The sequence below is a fragment of the Rhinatrema bivittatum genome, chromosome 15 (assembly GCF_901001135.1).
Source record: "Rhinatrema bivittatum chromosome 15, aRhiBiv1.1, whole genome shotgun sequence".
Lineage (NCBI taxonomy): Eukaryota > Metazoa > Chordata > Amphibia > Gymnophiona > Rhinatrematidae > Rhinatrema > Rhinatrema bivittatum.
In genome coordinates, this window is record NC_042629.1 from 22,938,266 (window position 1) to 22,957,222 (window position 18,957).

General features: G+C 41.0%; 1 protein-coding gene and 1 long non-coding RNA gene across 6 annotated transcripts in view; one reads left to right on the forward strand and one right to left on the reverse strand.

Moving 5' to 3' along the window:
- LOC115076725 overlaps positions 1 to 18,957 on the forward strand; it is a 32,625-nt gene that overhangs the window by 13,345 nt on the left and 323 nt on the right. For 2 of the 3 annotated variants that reach the window (XR_003852853.1, XR_003852852.1), the window contains exon 2: positions 1,251 to 1,400. This is a non-coding gene — a long non-coding RNA (uncharacterized LOC115076725). Of the gene's footprint in view, positions 1 to 1,250; positions 1,401 to 2,491; positions 2,642 to 18,957 lie in introns of those variants that run through there. The other variant, XR_003852854.1, reaches the window with a different exon arrangement.
- SAMSN1 (SAM domain, SH3 domain and nuclear localization signals 1) overlaps positions 13,734 to 18,957 on the reverse strand; it is a 37,036-nt gene continuing 31,812 nt past the window's right edge. For 2 of the 3 annotated variants that reach the window (XM_029578516.1, XM_029578514.1), the window contains one exon: positions 13,734 to 15,991. In XM_029578516.1, the coding sequence (XP_029434376.1) occupies positions 15,792 to 15,991 (200 nt within the window). In that variant the 3' untranslated portion in view covers positions 13,734 to 15,791. The remainder of the gene's footprint in view (positions 15,992 to 18,957) is intronic. The other variant, XM_029578515.1, reaches the window with a different exon arrangement.

Below are 18,957 nucleotides of genomic sequence, written 5' to 3' on the forward strand. Positions count from 1 at the left end.
AGCTGCTCCTTTCAGTTTTTTTCCTAATCCTAATTTTATCATACTTTCCCTTTTGAAAGCTAAATACTATCGCAATAGATTCCTTCAGTGCCGTCCCTCCAGTTATTAAGTCAGATTTGACCATCTAATGATCACCGTTGCAAGTGGCCCCAAAACCATTACCTCTTACACTGAGGACCAGGTCTAAAATAGTTTTGCCTCTTGTTGGTTCTCGTAGCAGCTGCTCCTTGAAGCCGTCATTTATTTCACCTTCTAGAAGGTCCTGATGTCACAGTCACCCAGTCAATACTGGGGTAATTGAAATCACCCATTCTTACTGTGCTGCTGATTTTGTTAAGTTACCCTGTTAGCATTTCATTGTCCATCTATTTATTTAACCGCATTTATTTCCTGCGCCCTGCAAAGTTTGGGGTGGGTTACAAAAGGAATATACTTATTATAAAATCATAACAATGATATAAATAACATGACACTGCTTAGAAGGCGCTGCTTGGCAATCTGTACTTGGGAGGATAAATCGGATTCATTTGGAAAGCTTGCCTAAATAGGAAGGTTTTAAGTGCTTTTTTTAAACTGTTTTGCGAGGGGCGTAGAATTCCAGGCAGTGGGGCCAGCAACAGAAAAAAGCCCTTTCACGGGTGACACAGGTGGACAGTAATACACACCCCAATGCTATTTTGTCCCCTTTTCAAATGGAATTTCTATCCATGGGGATCCTATAGTGCATTTTGTTTCCTGCAGAACGTTTTCCCGGTTTCACTTAATGCCCTCTTTAATATATAGCGCCATCCCTCCATCAATTTGAGTCATTCTATCATTGTACCACGGTATCACAGTGCCCCTTCTTCCACCAGGTCGCTGAGATGCCAGTTATATGTACCTCTTCATTCAGTGCTATGCATTCCAACTTCCCATCTTAACTTTTAGACTTCTAGCATTTGTATACAGACATTTCAAAGTGTGTTTTTTTGTTTGACTTAACAACCTGCTCATCAGTTGAGAGGGGTCATTTGGAATCTTTCAACTCGGTCTGCGTAATACTTAGCACCTGGGCCACTTTTGTATTTATTGCAGCCTCCCTATTAGGAAACCTTCCCTGTTGTATTAATATCCATCCTGATAGTTTCACTATAGGCGGGATATAAGTATTATTAAATAAATAAATACATCATTCCGAAATATGCACTTCTGAGCAATTGTCGGCTTTCCCCATCATCTAGTTTAAAAGCTGCTCTATATCCTTTTTAAAGGTTAGGAAGATCAGTAGCGACATGTAAAAAAGGAAGTGAAGAAGTCAAGGAAGAAATGAAAATAGAAAGAAGACTCTGGAAAAGGAGCTAGGAGAAGACTTGCATGAGACTGGGACCAATGCGATTAAAAAAGATGAACAGACAACAAAGGTAAAAAATAAATAAAAACATATTTTTAGTTTACTGATTGGAACATGTCAGCTTTGGGAATATGCATCGCTTATATATTTGGATTTTGCTCAGTATAGCAGGAAATGCATTTCTGTTTATATTTCTCTACTGTTGCAGTATGTGTGGGGATCTGTTTTTTTGGGGTTTGCATTTCAGCTTTTGTCTGTGGTCTAATTTCTGATCCTTTATTCTATATTTGGTGAGGTCTCTGCATGTTCTGCATGTATGACAAGTGAGGGTTTTTTTTTTACTAATATTTAGTTTCTGTGTAGGGATCAGTAGCAGCCCAGCTGGACCTGTTTTCCCAATAGGAGGTGTATTCTAGGACCGTTTCTATATTTGCTGTGTTCCCCTTTCATAGGAAGGATGGTTGCTGCACGAGTACTGGATGTTAATGCTGTTACAGTATGGGAGATGGCCTTCATAAGTTTTGACTGTTTTTTTGACAGGGTTTTTTTGTTGTGTCACAATGTGCCTGGTAGTGGAGGGAGCCAATGATACTATAGTGAGGGGACACCAGAATTTGAAGAGTTTTTATGCATTGTAAGTTGTAAGGGGAAAAGTCCTAATTCAATTCTGCACTTCTATTTGGGGGAGTTTCTGTGAATACAGGGTATGTTTACAGAACTCGAGGTGCAGGGTTCCATGCTGTATAGACTCCAGACTTCACTCATAAAAGGAAGAATTGGTATTGATTGCTTGTACTGTCTTTTATTGCCAATTTAAAGGCAGGGGCTGTACCATGGGGATAGGAATGAATTGTCTGTCACTTTGGCTTGCAGCACTTTATTCATTCTCTGTCATCCCCTCTCCCTAAATAGTTCTGTCTAAAGAAACCACTGCTTTTGAACGGTGGGTGACCTGCCCCCTGCTACTGTTGAGTATGGAAAAAATAAAATATTTCTCATTGGTTCGGTTTAAATAAAAGCAACAAGTTGGAGATCTACAGCAGGCAGCGCCTGGTACATGCATAGGGACAAACAGCAAAATCAGCAGATGCCTTAGTTTTGTTAAGAAATGTGGCAAAATGCCCCCCCCCCCCATAAACTTGCAGAATATTAATTTTCTAGGATTTGAGAACTTGTCCGGCAACAGCAAGCCTTGATGTCCCTCTGGGCCAGAGCTATAGAGTGGCCATGGCCATAGGCGCTGCTACTGAAAGACGCTGCTACCGCTGCTGTGTGCCAAGCAGAGCCGGCAGGTCCTCAGCAAAAGAGAAACCAGCGCGGCCCCATCGAAATCGACAGCGTGATCGGCATTTAAATAAACAACATGTTTTGTGCTAGCCACAGATTGAAGAGCATATTTCAGATCTACACTTATTTCAAGTTAAAAAAAAAATAGTTTCAGTTTTCCATTATGGTTATAAAGGACCCATGGAATTTGCACTTACGTTTTTTTTTTCCTGTGGGTTGATTTTTGCTTGGAAAACAGCACATGTAGTTTTGAAAATCCAAACCGAGGCATGTTGTTTTCCAGCCCCTACCTAAACAACCCTGAGAATGCCCCCCCCCCCCCCCCTCAATCCGGTTAGTGGTGCCACAGAACCCTGCGGTTTATACGGCTCCATGGCTTTGAAAATGACCATCCCCATGTTTTGATTAAAACGCGTCCTGCTGGGCTACGTTTGTCCTTAGGATGTAGGTAAAGCCTAGGTGCTGAAATTCAAAAGAGTCTGAATGTAAACAAGCTGGCAGTAGGACCTGTGAGTCTCAACGTGACATAACTTGTAAGAAGGCAGCAACCCAAAATGTCTATAACCCTAGTCCAAAACCAGAATAAAAGAATATTCTTACAGGGTGCTCCCTGGAAAAATGCAAGAAATGATTGTTTGAAATGAATTCTTTTTTTATTTTATTTAATTTAATCTTTATTGAATTTTTAATTATATTCACAATATGATAAAAAAAATCAGGAAAAATAAAAAAATAAGCGAAGAATCGAAGTATAAAAATACACATCAAATCAATAGGGAACATACTTACCAACTATGCGGAAGGTCAAATACTGTGGGGAGGGGACCACAATTTGATACGCAATTCTAGATTAGACACATCCAATTCTAGGAAAACCGGAGGATGGACTGCCACTTCAGAATTGTCCAGGCTCATGCATACCTGGGAGTTAGCAGACATATGGAGGCAATGCTATCCTACCTCTAGGTCCTACACTTTCTATTCGAACCCACACAATACCTATTCGAGGATTGACTTCCTCCTCCTGGATAAGGGTCTCCAAAATCAGGTCACGGATGTGAGAATAGGGGACATTACTTGGTCCGACCACGCCCCGGTCTGGGCCTTGGTGTTGGTGGCTGATCAGGACCCCTGCCCTAGATTTTGGCGCTTACGGGATGACCTGCTGAGGGATCCCGATAATAGTAAGTTCATCTTGGATCATCTTCGGGATTATTTCCAGATTAACACGGGGTCCGAGCAGTCGGTGGGCTCCCTGGTGATCCGAGGGCGTATGATAGCATTATCGGCTGCGTTGAAAAAAAGAAGGGAAAACAAACGGATTGACTTAGTTAACACTATTAGCCAGCTTGCCAGACTCCATTCCCAAACTTTTAGCGAGGCTACTCTTCGGCAGCTACGGGCTGCAAGGTCCGAGCTGAACTTGCTAGAGTCCTCTAATATAGTGCATGCTCTAGAGCGGACCAAACAGACTTACTTTGAGGGACATAACAAGGCGGGTCGCATCCTGGCCAGGCAACTGAAAAGGCGCCTTACTCAGAATAATATAGCCAGATAAAGAATCACGAAGGGCAAATACTAACTACTACCACAGACATCAGAGATTGTTTCACTAAGTTCTACTCCCTCCTATATAATAAGGACCTAGGCATTTCACCCGAGGCTATAGCTCAATATTTACGATCCGTGACACTTCCGGCGCTCTCAGACACCCAACAGCAATCCCTAGACAGTCCTATTAGTGAAGCGGAGGTCCAAATGGCTATATCGGACCTTAAGCATGGGAAAGCCCCCAGGTTAGATGGGTTCACAAGTGATTACTACAAGAAGTGCAGTTCGCAAATTGTCGGCCCACTTACTAACTTTTATAACAGCTTGAGGGACGGAGAACCCTTGCCTCCATATTCTAATGTGGCGGGCATTACCGTCTTGGCCAAGCCTGGGAGGGACCCCACTCAGTGCGGGTCGTATTGACCCATATCGTTAATAAATGTAGATTTGAAGATACTGGCCAAGGTATTAGCGGCGCGACTAAATTTAATACTTCCCCAGCTGGAACTTAGGGACCAGGTGGGCTTCATTCCTCATAGAATGGAAGCGGACAGCATGAGCAAGGTTACGGACATACTGGGGTGGGCGATGAAGGAGAAGGTCCCCCTGGTCTTACTGGCTATAGATCCGGAGAAAGCCTTCGATCTCGTGCACTGGGACTTCCTTTTTCAAACGCTGGCTAAGATGCAATTTCGACCCGCATTCATGGGATGGGTACGTAGTCTATATAAAGATCCGACTGCACGGATCAAGATAAATGGTGGATATGGGACTCCTTCCCAGTTCAAAGAGGAACTCGTCAGGGCTGCCCTTTGTCCCACTCCTATTTGCACTTTTTTTGGAACCTTTTACAACCAGGGTCCGACATTCAAAGCAGATCGAGGGTGTGCACATGGGACCACTGCATTTAAAAATTTCACTCTTTGCAGATGATATCCTACTCACCCTTACTAATCCCATTCCATCCATCCGAGGCATCACTGAGGAAATACGAACCTTTAGTGAGGTGTCCAGTTTTAAGATTAATATGGATAAGACCGAAATCCTGAATGTCACAGCTGATCCCACTACCCTCCAGGCACTGAAGAGGCAATACTCTTTTAGAGTGGTCACAACATCCCTCAAATATTTGGGTGTTCATATAGGGCACGACGTGAAGGACCTCTTTCATTTAAATTTTACCCCATTAGTCAACACTATAAAATGAGATTTCCAAAACTGGGATCGGGATAAACATTCCTGGCTGGGGCGAGTTGCTATTGTTAAGATGAACATGCTGCCCAGGTTTCTTTACCTTTTTAACATCCTACCAATCTATATTAGTTCAGCTATCCTACGGTCATGGCAAAGAATTCTATTTGACTTCATATGGAGCAGGCGTCCACCTCGGGTATCCAGACGACTACTGTACCAACCACGGGACAGGGGCGGTTTGGGGGTGCCAAACCTAGAATGGTATTACGCAGCCGCGCAGCTAACTGCTATTACAGATATGCACAGGCAGAGCACGGCAAAACAATGGGTGACTTTGAGGAGCACTTGATAGAAGGGATGCCTCTGGCAGCTATGGTTTGGCAACCTCGACATACGTGGACGACCTTACATAGGATATTGCCACTGTCCTTAGATACAACCCTGAAATTGTGGTCCAGGTGGAAAGAGCGCTTAGTGGGTAAGAGGGACTATTTTTACTCCATCCGTATTCATCACCTAGCTCAGTTTCCAATGGGGCGAGATAATCGCACTTTTAGAGAGTGGCACTCTAAAGGTATCACTGATTTCCAACACCTTCTAAGGGGAAGTTCCCCAATGACTTGGGCAGACATGCAAGCTTTACACCAGCTACCTAACCGGGACTTCCTGGCTGGTTGCCAGATTACCCATCTACTACACACCTCTCCGGTTCTATCCTCCTTACAAGAGGGTAAAACACTCCTGGAACACTATTGTGAAGCCGTAGATACAAAGAGGGGTATGATCTCCGTTGTATGCTTTATTGCTGGGTAGAGAGCTACAGCCTTTCCCGCATGTCAAGCACTGGGAGGCAGACCTGAACTGAGGGCAGACGAATGGGACAGGATTTATTTAAATGCTCGTAAGTGTTCCTTGTCTGCCTCTTTGCAAGAAAATTGCTATAAGTTACTTACCCGTTGGTATCTCACCCCGCACACCTTACACCAGAGATATGACCATGTGAGTGCACTGTGCTGGAGAGCCTGTGGACAATGTGGTACCTTCCTACATATATGGTGGTCATGTGTACATGTGCAACTATTGTGGAAGGAGGTTGCTATGTGGACTGAAGGCATCTTGGGAATCCAAGGCGTACAGGATGTTGGTTTTATGCTCTTTCATCTCTCTTCACCGGTTACAAATAAGGATCACATCTTGTTTTGTCATAAGGTCTTTATTGCAACGAGGATGGTTATTGCACAGTTCTGGAAGTGGACAGAGACACCCACTCTTCGACTGGTACAAAAGAAAGTACATTTTTATTGTAAAATGGCAGCGATCACCGCTGAAGTACTTGACTCTGTGCCCAAGTTTCAAGCCATCTGGCACCCATTTATCACTTGGGAGCGGCAACAAGCAGCCCTGTAACATTCCATGCTTGTGGACTTCACAACACAGAAGCTTGAGGACGCCCTGGAAAATTACAATCCCACTCGCCACTTTTATTCTCGGGCTCTCTCGTTAGTACAGGACTATCCACTAGGTATCGCTTGCTTGAGCTCATGGATGGGGAGGGGTGGGGGGGAATTTGAGTTACATGCCTTGTTTGCTTTGTTAGACATGCTTACTCTATGCTGTTGGCTTGGTTTATGCCTTCAGCTTGGTTTTTGTTACTAAATACTTAATAAAATTATAAATTGAAAAAAAACAAACCCATATCAAATCAGAAAGATTCCCCTTAAAAATAAGGGGGCAGCAATAGAGCAAATATTTAAAGAAATAACAATCTGACTGAATTAACCTCCCCTGTTAATCTGTTATAAAGGTTTCCAAGTGCATAGGATCAGCAAATATAAATTTGTTACCTTGATACTCAATTATAGATTTGCAAGGAAAAAAATAAAAGAAGCTCCTAGCAAAAGAACGTGAGACTTTAACTGAAGAAACTGCTTCCTCTTTGCTTGAGCACCTGGAAACGCGTGCACTTTTTGGCTACAGAATAAAGATTCTTTATATTTAAAGTATTGATGGAAAAAAATCTCTCTCTCTCTGCCTGAAACAAAAGAAACTGCAAAAGTAGATCTAATGGAAATATTATCATTGGATGTCTAAAGGAAACGAGAGAGAGGTCCCAACTTAAAAAGGGAGCCCCTTCTTCCAAACTCGGCACCCATCTCTTATCTGAAAAGTAATAACAATTTGACCAGAGAAATACTTTGAAGAAAACTGTAAAATTTCCAAAGCATATTTCTTAAACAATTCAGGGACAGAAAGAACATAAGAAATGCCATACTGGGTCAGACCAAGGGTCCATCAAGCCCAGCATCCTGTTTCCAACAGTGGCCAATCCAAGACAAGTACCTGGCAAGAACACAAGCATTATATAGATCATAAGATACTATTCCTCATTAATTATCATAATAATTTATGGATTTATCCTCTAGGAACTTATCCAAGCCTTATTTAAAGTTATACTAACTGCTGTAACCACATACTCTGGCAATGAATTCCAGCGCTTAACTCTGCGCTGAGTGAAAAAGAATTTTCTTTGATTTGTTTTAAATGAGCTACTTGCTAACTTCATGGAGTGCTCCCTGGTCCTTCTCTTATCTGAGAGAGTAAATAACCAATTTACATTAACTTGTTCAAGTCCTTTCATGATTTTGTAGACTTCTATCATATCCCCCCTCAGTCGTCTCTTCTCCAAACTGAACAGCCCTAACTTCTTTAGCCTTTCCTCATAGGGGAACCTTACCATGCCCCTTATCATTTTGGTTGCCCTTCTCTGCACTTTCTCCAGTGCAATTATAACCTTTTTGAGATGCAGTGACCAGAATTGCACACAGTATTCAAGGTGTGGTCTCACCAAGGAGCGATACAGAGGCATTATGACATTTTCCGTTTTATTCACCATTCCCTTCCTAATAATTCCTAACATTCTACTTGCTTTTTTTGATTGTCACAGCACACTGAGCAATGATATTAAAGTATTATCTATTATGATGCCTAGATCTCTTTCCTGGGTAGTAACTCCTAAGATAGAACCTAACATTGTGTAACTACAGCAAGGGTTATTTTTCCCTATATGCATCACTTTGCACTTGTCCACATTAAATTTCATCTGCTATTTCAAAGCCCAATCTTCCAGTCTTGCAAGGTCCTTCTCATCACAATCTGCTTGAGATTTAACTACTCTGAATAATTTAGTGTCATCCGCAAATTTGATTACGTCACTCATTGTACCCCTTTCCAGATCATAAATAAATAAATCATTTATAAATATATTAAAAAGCACTGGTCCAAGTACAGATCCCTGAGGCACTCCACTGTTTACCCTTTTCCACTGAGAAAATTGACCATTTAATCCTATTCTCTGTTTCCTGTCTTTTAACCAGTTTGTAATCCACAAAAGGACATCACCTTCTATCCCATGACTTTTTAGTTTTCTTAGAAGCCTCTCATGAGGGACTTTGTCGAAAGCCTTCTGAAAATCCAAATACCCTACATCCACCAGTTCACCTTTGTCCACATGTTTATTAACCCCTTCAAAAAAATGTAAATTTGTGAGGTAAGACTTCCCTTGGGTAAATCCATGCTGGCTGTGTCCCATTAAACCATGACTATCTAAAGGTTTTGTGATTTTATTCCAGTTTTCACGATTTTTCCTAGCACTGATTTACCCAAGGGAAGTCTTGCCTCACCAATGTCCTACATTTTTTCTACCCAAATCAAGAATAAGGAAAATTCAAGAGTCGAAGATTATTAGACCTTGGACTATTTTCCAGCATTTCGCATTTAAAATGTATACTTAAATTAACTTTAATATCAGTAACAAGGGAAGTTTGAACAATAACTCCAGCTTGGGAAGCCATAGCAGCCCAATACAGAGCTGGGTAATTGTTTTGGTAAGATTGACATCAGTCTGTTAAACGATCTTTCACAGATCCTTAAGTGAGATGTCCCTGGGATCAGTGAAAGATCTAGTTTCTGGGCCCTCAAGAACTAGGGGCAAAAACCAGGTAATGGGACTGAGACGGGAGATCTCCTAGATCCCTCAGGTACCAGATGTAAAGATGAATTACAATCAGTGCCTTTAATGGAAATAGGGATCTGCTCTCCTGGTGCAGGCCCCAAATCTTGCTGAGGCAGCTGATCACATTTATTCAAAAATCAACTGAAATGAAGAAAGTCACTTGGAATTCCATCTTGCTGGTTTAGAGGGTCGGGGGGAGGAGGAGGAACCTCTGGGCTTTTCCAGACTCCAGACTCAGTTTGAATGAAGATCCATTGGCCCACGCTTTGATAAAGAAGACTGGCAAGGAACTAAAATGGTCCCTTTTTGCTTCATTCCCATCCTTAGAATAGGCATAAGAGGCGCGCAGCTTCAGCACCCTGCAAGATGCCGCCTTATGAAGATCCCCAACAGTCAGGTGTCCTCGACTTGGGTGACCACAGTGTTGCCTTCCCAGCGCTGACTGAATCCTAGAAACACCTCTGTGCCCTCCATGCTGAAAACATCCCTGACAAGATCCTTCTGAAGAGTGAAATGTTGTGGGTCTTGTTAGATTGTTTCCAGAATAATATCTGGTAATGGATTTCTTTGTTTTTCTACCCCAAGCTCTTCTATTAAAAGGAAAGAGCAATAAGTTTATGAGGTTCACCTGATGTACTGAACAATGCCTTACACAGGCCTCCCGTTTTCATCTTTGTATTATTTCCTTCCATGCTGAGTTGGTCACTGTGTGTATCGCGCTGGAAAAAATATATTTGCCATGACATTTCGGGTTATCTGGTGTCTGATGTAGGTTTGACAGGGTTTCTTCTCAGTATCCCAGTGGAAATTGTCGTGAGGAATGTTAATTAAGGAATAAACTGAATGAAAATAACTTGGGCATTTACCACGTTTCTCGTGGGGCTGGAGACATGCACACGTAAACCCTGAGTCGCTGCACTATCCAGGTAGCTCTGCGAGTGAGCGTGTGCTCTTTCTGTTGCAGTGAAACGCTGTGGCAGTACTCGCGCTGTGCACAGTCCACTGGGTCCACTGTCAGCAGGTGAGGCTACGCACATAGATGACGCTTTTCCCTGTCAGTTTATGTGGCCATTTCAACTAGTGTCCATGAAACTGTTTCACCAAGGCTTGGTACACTCGTCTGCAGTATGCCATGCCATGCCTGTCTCACTTCCCAGAGCAGTCGGCCTGCAAACCGCAGGAGAACTAGAGCTTTCTGGCTTTCCCAGGGAACCTGAAGAAAGCATTCATGTCATTTTCAAAGCTCAGGCTCTATGCCTTTTGATATGCTAAAAGTTATCACAGCCTACTATGATTCAAGGTGCCTCTAACATGCGTAATGAAGGTCACTATCTGTAAAGCTTGAGAAACAAATAGAACTGTGTTACCATAGATTTTAAGTACACATGAATACCGTAGAAAAAATATCTCCAGAGTAGTCTCCCAAGAACCTCAGATGAAGATTTAGTGCTAAGCAACACTACTTTTATAGAGTTTTAATCATTGGTCCCCAGTCCAAACTTGTGTTGCAGCGACTAAAATAACGAATAATTCTAATAACTGTGAAAACCAAAAGATTATACATCTCTGCTGTTTCAGTACAAACAGTTGTCATCAGTATACAAAGAACTAAAGCTTGACAACATTCCTGTTTCTTGTAAACTGCATCAGGTAGAAAGAGCTCCTTAGTAATTCAATAATTAAACGGAAGAGACGAATCCTCTTTATAACGCACACACCATTTGCAGTGTTTCTAAAGGCTCAAGAAACATCAATCCATTAAATATGTCTGAGCCCAATGCGTAGAAAAACAGGAGGACTCCCTGGAAAACAGAGCACCCCAGCACCGAAATACCAGGAGCTTCTGGCAAAATGCTAGAAATTTCGAGAACGCGGGAACAAGCCAGGAACTGAAGGTCAGCAGCCAGGCCAGGAGAAGAGAACGTTCCACTGACGTAGACAGCTCATCCCAGCGCTCATCTGGCTCTGTCAGGAATGATCTCATTTCCTGCAGAATTGTGACATTTTCCCCTGAGCTGAGTGAGCGGTGTGTGGTGTGTGCCCATTGTGGGGAGGTTTGCGTTTTTACTCTCAGTCAGCTTCCTCCTCGCTGCAGCTGCATCTGATTAAAAAAACTTTAGCTCCACAGCCAGTTCTCAGATAATTGATTTCTTCGCCAGAGTAATTTGATCTTTTTCACTTCAGAGGACTTCATTCCTATTACTGACTGTTTATTACCAGCCCACTATGACATGACTGCTCTGGCTATAGGCTGGACAGACGTGCGGCTCCTCAGCAAGCTTGCTTTTCACCGGTATAGGAAAAAAAACTATGGCCCTCTTTCTATCACGAAGAACAAACACCGAAGTGAAGCATTTACTGCTTGCATTTTACATGACAGGTACCCAAATATGTCTCTCAAAATAGCAGTAGAAGAATCTGCACTTTCCTCTGAGGATTTTCTTCTTAAAACGTAAATACTGCATATAATTTGACTAAGAATTTGAGCCCTTACTTGTATTAATTTGGTAAGTTAACTAAAATGCCCTGAAGTTTAAATACATTCCATTTTAAACTCCGAAGAGAGGGGGATAGTGTACTTGAGATTATATCTGAATAAACTCCGTCTTTTGGATCCTCTTTATCATTAGTGCACGGTGCATGCTTGGGGTGGCATCAGCTCATATAAAATAGTACCCAGTTCTGTTTCATGATTTTTCATATCAAACAACTCCTCAAATGCTTTGTACTGGAGTGGTAAAATGAGGACTGAGTCACTGGTTCTTTATGACCTACCATTAGATAAATGATCTTCAACTGAATAGACATCATCAACTTGACCCTGGATGGCAGCCACAGCTGCAGCAGAGACACAAGGAGTAAAGGAACCACTGGCTTTGTTTGATCTGACTCCTGTGCATGTCTGTAACTTTCAAATGCTCTGCGAAGAGACATTCTCTAGGGAAAGGTTATCATCATAGCTTAAGACCTCATCGTCATGACCTGAAACTTGGAGGGAAAACGTGGCTAACCAGTGAAACAGTTCTGGAGAACTCCTGATGTGGCCTTGCAGTAGAGTTCTTTTCTCACCTGTCTGGTATGAATAACCAGTGTACGTTGTTCCTTTTTGTGCATATTTGTTGGCAGAAGGCCTGACATGCTATGTCGTGTCATTTGCCCTGAAATTTTACCACTAGCATTGATGGTCTTCTAGCATCTTTCTTTCCACAAACCACCTTTTCTGTAATTCACATTCTTTTTTTCTCAGAATTAGTCGCTGAGGTAGGAAGTTTCTCAGTGCCAGCTGCGAGGCACTTTAGTCTGTAGGGGTTGGGGTGTAGGGCAATCAGCATGAGGCAGGAAGTTGCAGGGGTTTTGACAATCTCACAGTTGCACAACTAAGAAAAAAAAGTCCCAGTGCAACAGAAAATATTTAGTTGACCATTCTCAAAAAGCAAAAATCCAAACTAGGGTAAAGAGTAGTCATTTATATAGACTGTATTCAGCAAGACTGAAATGTCAGATTTAGCTTTGATTATGAAACTAGTTTTTCTTGGTGTGTTTTTAACCCATACTGCTATTTTCAGATTAACAACTTCCAAAAATATATTTATAGGTGTGTATATATATATGTATAAATTTAAATATATTTATATATGCATACAGTATATATGGTTAGCCATACAGATGTACAGTGTATGCATATATTTGAATGTATTTCATGTGCAATAAGCATATGGCACAAATTCCTATTAGTCTATGTAATACCCTATGTACAGTCTGAGATTTCTGACTAGACTGGGCACCAGAGGAAGACTGAAAAAAAATAGTTTTATGTCTAGTACTGTAGCCCTTAATATGCCCTGAAGTACAATTTGTTTTTGCTAAAAACCATTCTCAGCTAGAAGGCCCTGCTGTGTCACACAAGCCAACACTATGAGAGCATCAGTATAACTCATATTCTGTGAGGTTACAATTAATATTTTGCATGTATCACATGCTGTATACACTTTGCAGCTGACACAACAAGTACATTTCTTGCCAGATCGGTGATGTAGCACAACGCCATTAAAAAGGAAGAGTTTGCAAAAGCAATGCGAGCATGAAAAATGAATTGGAAACATAGAGGTTCATCAGTGTTATCCTTTCTGTTGTCAAAATACATTTAGACAAACCCAATGAAATAAAATTCATATTTAGACACAAACCATAAGCAGATAATGTGAATTACTTTTACAAAGAAAATAACCATATAATTAAGAACATAAGAACATAAGAAAATGCCATACTGGGTCAGACCAAGGGTCCATCAAGCCCAGCATCCTGTTTCCAACAGTGGCCAATCCAGGCCATAAGAACCTGGCAAGTACCCAAAAACTAAGTCTATTCCATGTAACCATTGCTAATGGCAGTGGCTATTCTCTAAGTGAACTTAATAGCAGTATTTTGCTGTTTTTTGCAGTATTTTGCTGTTTTTTCCCTACTGGGAAATAAATATTTTATTAACAAGTGACACTACAAGACAAATCTAAACTACAGTGATGTGTTCACCTTTAACGCTTCAAAACAAAGGCAATAGTTTTCCACTATTGAATCGAAGTCTTCAAATGTTTAGAAAAAATGAACAAAAGTTAGGAAGAAGCAAACCCCAATAGCAGTTTGTTAATGCGCAAAGTCTTCATGGCAGGGAGAAATGAATGTTCCTTTGGGTTGAAGATACAAGATTGGTTCAATACACAATTAAAACAGTACTATATACAATCACGAAATGCTAATGAATTCACACAGTTTTGCTTTGTACAGAAAACAAAACCGCAACATGAAAAACGACTAAAAGGATGTAAATAGCATCTAAAGAAGGAAATATATACATTTTGTGCAATATTTTCAGTGTTTTGAAAAGAATATTATGTACTAGTTAGGGGATTTTTGATTTAACATAAGAAGAAAAATATTAACCAATACATTTTGCAGATTCTAGTATTATTTTTAAATATTTTAGTACATTTATAATAAGAGTATTCATCAATAAAAGCAAAGTACTTTCTTATTTAATGTTTCACAAATACTATTTATCTACAAGATGCCAATGCTAGGGTGCTTCTTATTCTAGGCAATCATGAAATGCCCATCATGGTTAAGAAAGGTTGGGTTCTTTCCAGGACTTAATTTGTAGACACAAAGGAAGTGGAACTGTAACGTGGGGTCAAATCTAGGTGTGACCTGGGCAAGGACTGGGTGTGAGCTGTCTCTCTCTCTCTCTCCCCCAAATACATATTTTTCCTCCTCCTTACCCCAGTGATCCTCCATGCTCAGACCCCAGTTGACTTTTTTGCCCACCAGAACTGATTTACACCAGTTCCTCAGGTTCTGGGTCCATGCTAGGTCATTCCTCCAGAAATTAAGCCCTGCGTAACAGACACAAAAAGGAGCAGTAGCGGTTGTCAGGGTCGATACCTTAATGATTGGCATTACAGTTCACACGTGCTAATTTAACCCCTTTCTTTCTGCTGCAGGACCCCTCCCTCCCCTCCTTTTCTGCAGGGAACAGGATGGGAGGGCATGGACTGAATGAGGGGCAGAGTGGTTGCTCTGCAGCCCCGCAGGCTGCCTGGAAGGAGAGGGGGCTGGAGCAGAACACTGCATCCGCTGCCGCTTACACCTGAAAAGAAGTGGCGGATCTGTGTTCTAGGGCGTTCCCCCACAAATTAAGCCCTGGATCTTTCCCTTTCCCAGGGGAGCTTGAGGTCACACATTAGGGGAAAAATGCTGTCTCTGAGGGTAGTTAAGCACTGGAGGTTCGTAGAGATGCTGTCTAAGATCATAGGTATCATGGATTCTGCCTGGAAGTATGGGGTTAGCCTTGAAGATATCTTCAGCTCTCTTCCAGCCCTTTTAACTGGTAGATTAAGTGATCCTCATCTGCTGATATCCTAGGTCTTTCTTTTCAATGTTATGTGATTTTACGCCAGCCTTACACCTCTGCCTAAACGTGAACTTACAGTAACTTTTACCATTATGTTTGATATTTCCATGTTCTTTTTGAATTTATTTATTTATTTATTATTTTTACTATACCGGCTTTCATGACATGGATCACATCAAACCGGTTTACATTTAACAAAGTGTGCAAGAAACGTGATAACTCACGTTTTTTGTATTTTTGTATGTTTTTTGTATTCAATTTTTTGAATTGGTTGTATTACTTATTATTCTTTTCACTTTTTGATTTGTTTGTTCTTGTCTGCATTTCTATGTTTCTGTTTTTACTGTATTTGTATGTTGAATTTGTTTTTATTGTTGTATATTATTATTAGTAGTTTTATTTGTTATTATTGTCACCCACTTTGAGCTTTTTGAAGGGAATGCAGATTATAAATAATGTAGAAGATAAATCTAAGAGTCCCATCGGCCGTACCTCTAGGAAAAAAGTTTGATTCAGTTTATATCTGTGACTGTGATCCTTTCCACGATATCACACAGGATCCCTGTTTCGGGATCATCTTTTCCATTGTCGGAATTTTCTGAAGAGATATAGCAACCAGAGTCTCTCGGGCACTCATTTATCTCAGACTTGCTGAAGCCAAAGTCAGGGCTCAAGGTCAGAGCAACAGGATTATCTTCGTGGTCTTGTTCAACTGCAAAACAAATGTTTGAAAAGTAACGTTAAAACACAGGGATGGTAACTTTCAAACCAGCGTGCATGTGCGCACATTCATTGGCCTGCGCCTAGGGACTCAGGTATTTTATAATTTGCGTACACATGTGTGCAGAGGCGCCCAAATTCCACTTCTACCACGTACATCGGGGGATTTTAAACAAGGCATGCGCCCATGTCATACCCAGTTTACCAGTTCATCCACCAGTTCACCCAGTTAACAGCTAGGTCCTCCAACACCCCCTGGTTTGATAACCTACACCCCCCCCCAGTTTCCCCAGAATCTTTAAACCCCTCAAAAATGGTTCAATCCTTTTATTTTTTAACTTACACGACATCTAAAGCAAAAGTAAAGTTACGCGCCAGGGTACATAAATATTTGCGTGCACATCTCTTGGCCAGGCCCCAAAATGCCCATGTACTGCCCAGACCACTCCCACACCCTGCCCCTTTTTTAAAACGTTGGAGATGTGCACACTGCAGCATCTACGCGCATATATGGGTGCTTTTTAAAATGCGGTCAACCTGTATCTCCTAATTGATGCACGCGCTGGGCTTTTAAAATTCACCTTTTAAGTAAGACAAAAGGTTTGTCATATGTATAGTAACATTCTGAACATTATTTTCTGTTCAATTTCTGCATTTATGAAGAGTTGCCATGTGAGCCAGTTCCTGGAGGGAGATTAGGCCAGTCCTGTATGTTTTTTGTTTGTTTTTTCTTTTGCTCAGAGGTATTGTGGTACCTAATGTATTCGATTTCAAATGAGAGAAACAGAACTGCAAATCCCATAATGCACTGAAATGTGAGTCCCATAAACAGAAATGACTGAAAACGTTCCTCTGAGAACTAGCAGCAAGCAGCTCTAATTTGCATAGGCCTTTCTGGCCATACCACTTTTACAGACATAATTATCCAACTGTTATTATCGAATTACCATTAGGACTTATTTTATCTGGCTCAGAAAGATGAAAGCCCAAGCTGATCATGCTGTGCTTTGAGCCAGGGCACCTAACAAGGATGTGGCTTGGATGGATGAGTCAGCCCTCCAGCACCACCGCAATAAACACAAAGCTATTGGAAGTCTTGTCATTCTAAGATAAGTGCATCAGTGCTATTGCAAACATAAAAAAAAGTTTCTGTGAGATTAACAAACGCATCAGCCCTGAGATCCTTCAGCTTCAAAGGCAAAGAGGAGCAGTTTTTTTATTCTTTGACTTTAAAATATTTGTTCCTCGCCCTTCCTACATTCAGGGAGGGGAACAAAACAACATACACAATAAGATTGAAATAAAGCAGATGAAACAAATCAACATTGGTTGTGGTAGAGGCACTGAGGGACTCGGGTACAGAACTCTGGCAGAAGCACTGAGGAGGATGCTTTTTGGAATAAGTATATTTAAAGACGTTTCTAAAGAATTTTGGCTGTGAGATTGTTCTTATCTCCTTGGGAAGGGAGTGCCATAAGAGGGGTCCAGCAGTATAGAAAGTGTGCTCTCTGCTGTCCTCCACATGGACTGATCTTGGTGAGGGAAAGTCCAGTAATCCACAGGGAGAGCAAGGTCAGGACAGAGGTTTTACCCAGTCTGAACACAGTGCTGCTAGTTTAGAGGATTTTATTTGCATACTTAAAAACAAATATATGCAATTGTTCATTCACGTTCCCAGCAAGGAGGAGACTAATGATTAAAAAGGAGGTACCAGGGCAAACAATGAGGTTTTTCTCTTGCATAACTATTCTCACTATAATTGTATTACTTAGTAATATTCATCATAAATTGAATCTTTAATAGTAATATATGTCTATAAGGCGTGACACATCACAAGCAATGAGATATATATTCAGTCACTGTCCGGATAGCAAAGTTAGCCTGATAAACCTATTCGGCTAACTTTGGAAGTGGTATTCAATAGTACAGCCGCACTATTGAATATAGCCAGCTATCTTCATGTTAGCCAGCTAACTTTAGGCCAGCTGCTTGGCCTGACCAGACAGCTGGCTAACTTTCAATATTAAAACTAACCAAATAATGTAGTTGGCTAATTCAACTCCTCCCAGTTATGCCCAGTTATAAGGGAGGATATGATAGAGGTGTTTAAAATCATGAGAGGTCTAGAACGGGTAGATGTGAATCGGTTATTTAGTCTTTCAGATAATAGAAAGACTGCATTGCATGAAGTTAGCAAGTAGCACATTTAAAACTAATCAGAGAAAGTTCTTCTTCACTCAATGCACAATTAAACTCTGGAATTTGTTGCCAGAGGATGAGGTTAGTGCAGTTAGTATAGCTGTGTTTAAAAAAGGATTGGATAAGTTCTTGGAGGAGAAGTCCATTACCTGCTATTAATTAAGTTGACTTAGAAAATAGCCACTGCTATTACTAGCAACAGTAACATGGAATAGACTGTTTTTGGGTTCTTGCCAGGTTCTTATGGCCTGGATTGGCCACTGTTGGAGATAGGATTCTGGGCTTGATGGACCCTTGGTCTGACCCAGTATGGCATGTTCTTATCTTAGTCGACTAGAATTTACCCAAATAAGTGCCCAAATCTTCATTTGGCTGAGTTATCCAGATAAATTCTCTGGAACGCTATCCCGGAAGAAATTTGTTTGACAGCAAATACTAAAGAATTTAAAAAGGCTTTAAAAACATATCTTTTTACCGCTGCCTTTAACATCACCTAACAATTTCTTTTTTGTTTTTGACAACAATATCCCAAAAGGACTGCCATATGCTTTTTAATGCTCTTAAGAAGTAATTTTATATATTTTTTATTGTTTTTGGAGGTATAGTAAATGATGTATATTGTTTTTGTTTTTACTGTGTATTTTTTAATTATGAACGTTTTATTTTTGTAAACTGCTTAGCTGGACAGGTCTCTGCTCAGTTTTGCGATATATAAATCCTTTAAATAAAATAAATAAATAAATAAGTGCTTTTGAATAT